The sequence below is a fragment of the Mizuhopecten yessoensis genome, unplaced genomic scaffold (assembly GCF_002113885.1).
Source record: "Mizuhopecten yessoensis strain PY_sf001 unplaced genomic scaffold, ASM211388v2 scaffold11139, whole genome shotgun sequence".
NCBI lineage: Eukaryota > Metazoa > Mollusca > Bivalvia > Pectinida > Pectinidae > Mizuhopecten > Mizuhopecten yessoensis.
Window position 1 is genome coordinate 1,163,903 of NW_018408899.1, and position 3,210 is coordinate 1,167,112.

General features: G+C 50.5%; 1 protein-coding gene across 1 annotated transcript; it reads right to left on the bottom strand.

Annotated features, from left to right (window-relative positions):
- Positions 1-284: 284 nt before the first annotated feature.
- LOC110466593 lies at positions 285-2,630 on the bottom strand. The gene is made up of 2 exons (XM_021523181.1): positions 1,543-2,630; positions 285-1,443 (listed from the first exon to the last, which is right to left on the bottom strand). The coding sequence occupies exons 1-2, from the start codon at positions 2,628-2,630 to the stop codon at positions 285-287; spliced, it is 2,247 nt and encodes a 748-aa protein (XP_021378856.1).
- Between the last annotated feature and the right edge of the window lie 580 nt (positions 2,631-3,210).

The following is a 3,210-nucleotide window of genomic DNA, read 5'->3' on the forward strand; positions in this document are numbered from 1 at the left end:
CCAGAACCGATCTGCTAGATGCTGAACCATTTTCCACTGACTCCAATAAGCGTCCTTAATGTCGAGTGTAAAGGGAAACGTTGGCGCAGCAGGTGACTTCTGAGTAAGAAGCGTAGCAGGAGAAAGAACGTGGGGTTCCTCAGGATCGGAGGAGACCTCGACGCGTGGCCTGGAGCTGATGATCGCGGTAACTTCAGCCATCAAGGTCGTCAGAATCTCGTGTGTGAGGCCTTTTCCCTTAACATCCATCAGCATGGAATCGAGGATGCGACGAGCTGTACCTATCATCCTCTCCCAAATCCCACCCATATGAGCGCATGAGGGGGATTGAAGCGCCAAACTGTCCCATTGCGGAGAAGGTGATTGGCTACCGGAGTATCCTCAACATTGATGGCAGGTATTCCAACGGGGCCAGTACATCCGACAAAGTTCGTTCCCCTGCCTGACCGGAAGACTTTAGCGTTCCTGCGAATAGCACTGAACCGTCGTAGAGCGTTAATGAAGGATGATGAAGACATGTCTTCGACGACCTCGATGTGGACAGCCCTCGTGACCAAACAAGTGAAGGGAGCTGCCCAGCGTTTCTGTTTAGAGTGAGCTCCTCTAGTGCGCCGAGACGAGACGTACCATGGGCTGAATATGTCTACACCGACATAAGTGAACGGAGGAGATGGCGTGAGACGATCCTGTGGTAAATAGGCCATGAGATGAACAACAGGTTTTCCTCTCAATCGGAGACATCGAACACACTTGTTAAGAAGAGACGAGACGAGCCTCTTAGAGCCGGTGATCCAATATCCTGCCGAACGAATAGCACCCGCGGTGAAGTGACGAACCTGGTGGTATACCTGCGAATGATGATGTCGCACTAACAGTGTGGCCACGTGATGTTTTCCTGGTATTATCACAGGATTGGATTCGAGAAGTTGAAACCCAGACTTGTTCAAACGTCCACCTACTCTGAGGATGCCTTCCTCATCCAAGTACGGTGAAAGCGGCGCGATAGGACTATCCTTCGAAATCGCCTCGGAATTGTTAAGTTTCTTAATTTCCTTAGCGTAAGCCTCCTGCTGAGTCTCCCGGATAATACACGTTTTGGCCTTTTCCAGAGCCTCGAGAGATTCGTACCGTTTGTTTCCATCCAGCGAACTGTGATGTCCGGCGTAGGAAATCAACAAGGCAAGGGCCCGGTTGAGCGAGGTCCAAGTCGAGAATTTACTGAATCTTTCAGGACCGAGACGTTCCTTGGTGGAACTAATGGTCTTGAGTGAAGTCACATTTGGTCGGACTTCCGAGTCCTTTGCTGGTGAGATAAGATCGTACTCCTGATTGTCCGTTTCTGATTTGTCTACTGTACCTGAAGGACCTGCGAGCCACAAGCTGCCAGTGAGTTTATCAGCTTCGATGCACCGTGTCCCGATGTCCGCTGGTTTTTTATCGGCGCTGATGTGTGCCCATCGCGTGGGTTAAGAGACGTTGAGGATCCTGTCAACACGGTTCCCTACGTAGACGTAGAATCTGCGGACCTTGTTGCAGATATACCCCAGGATTGCATTGCTGTCCGTGTGATAGTGAATAGTTGCGGGATCGACGTCCAGCTGTTCACAGACGACCTGGCCTAATTCGGTAGCCAGCACCGCCGCACATAGTTCGAGTCGCGGAATAGTATGTCCATGGGCGGGAGCAACCTTGGCCTTCCCAAGAATGAATGAAGAAGAGACGCGACTCTCCTTGTCTCCATGACAGAAGTACGCCACTGCCGCAATAGCTTCTTTAGACGCATCGGAATAAATGTGCAATTCCTCAACAGAGCTATCCTGACCGTCTTTGAGATATTGCCTGGGGACACGACAACCATTGAGCCGTGTAAAGGAGTTTTGCCACGACTCCCACTCATGACGTTTGTCCTCCGCGAGCGGTTCATCCCAGTCGGAGGTCGCGGCCAGGTCTCGGAACAAGAGCTTCCCTTTTAACACCACGGGAGCAGCGAAACCGATAGGATCGAAGACGCTATTAATGGTAGAAAGTAACCCGTGTTTAGTATACGGTTTGTTGTCCATGTCCGACTTGAAGGTGAATGTGTCCTCTGACAAATTCCAATATAAACCGAGGCTGCGTTGCAGTGGTGTCGAGTCCGCTTGAAGATCCAGATCCTTAAGATCTCCTGACAGATCTTCAGTGGGAAATGCTTCCAATACCGCCTTGTCGTTTGAGGCTATTTTGTGTAACCGGATGTTGCCGTTCCCTTGCAGAGCGTCGCGAGTTATCTTCATTAGCGAGATAGCAGACTGGCTATCCGGAGTTGAGGTTAAGGCATCATCGACGTAAAAGTCACGGGTGACTAATTCCTTCACGTCGGTGTCGGCCTGCTCAACTGCTCTCCTAAGACCGAAAGTTGCTACAGCTGGCGTTGGCGATTTGCCGAATACATGAGTTGTCATCCTGTATTCCAGCAACGGTTTGTTGAAGTCGTGTCCTTGGTACCAGAAGAAGCGAAGGTAGTCTTGATGCTTCTCCTCGACCTTGAAATAGTAAAACATCTGTTCTACGACGGCAGTTATCGCCACTGCGTGCCTGCGGAACCTGATTAGGACCCCTAATATGCTGTTTACTAAGTCCGGACCTATCATGATAACGTCGTTAAGCGAAGTACCGTCGCATTTAGCGGAAGAATCGAAGACGCCTCTTATCTTTCCCGGTTTCTTCGGGTGGTAGACTCCGAAGAGTGGCAGATATCAACGTTCGGTACTTTCTGGTTGTTCGGGTGCAACCAACGCGTGCCCGCAGGATAAGATCTTGCCCATGAATTCGAACATGTGGGCGCGTTTTACTGGGTCCTTGCGAAGACTCCAATCCAGTGACTTAGCTCTACGGAACGCTTGAGCTCTGTTGTTGGGAAGAGGTGTTCTTCCTGATTTGAAGGGCAGTGGAGCCGTCCAGTTGCCCTCAGAGTTCTTGTGGAATTCCGAGTCCATGATCTGCAGAAACTCCTTATCTTCGGTGGATAGACCAGGTTTGTCGTCGTGGGGAGTTTTCGCGAATATCGGGTATGAGAATATAGGTTTCCCGCCCTCAAATTCAAAGCAGTTCGGGCATGGTTCAAGCAAGGAAGGGCGGCCATTTCTCAACGTGTACGTTTTATTTGCGGTGACGTGAGGATTTTGGTGAATGTTGCCCAAACACATTTCACCGATCAGAACCCATCCGAGT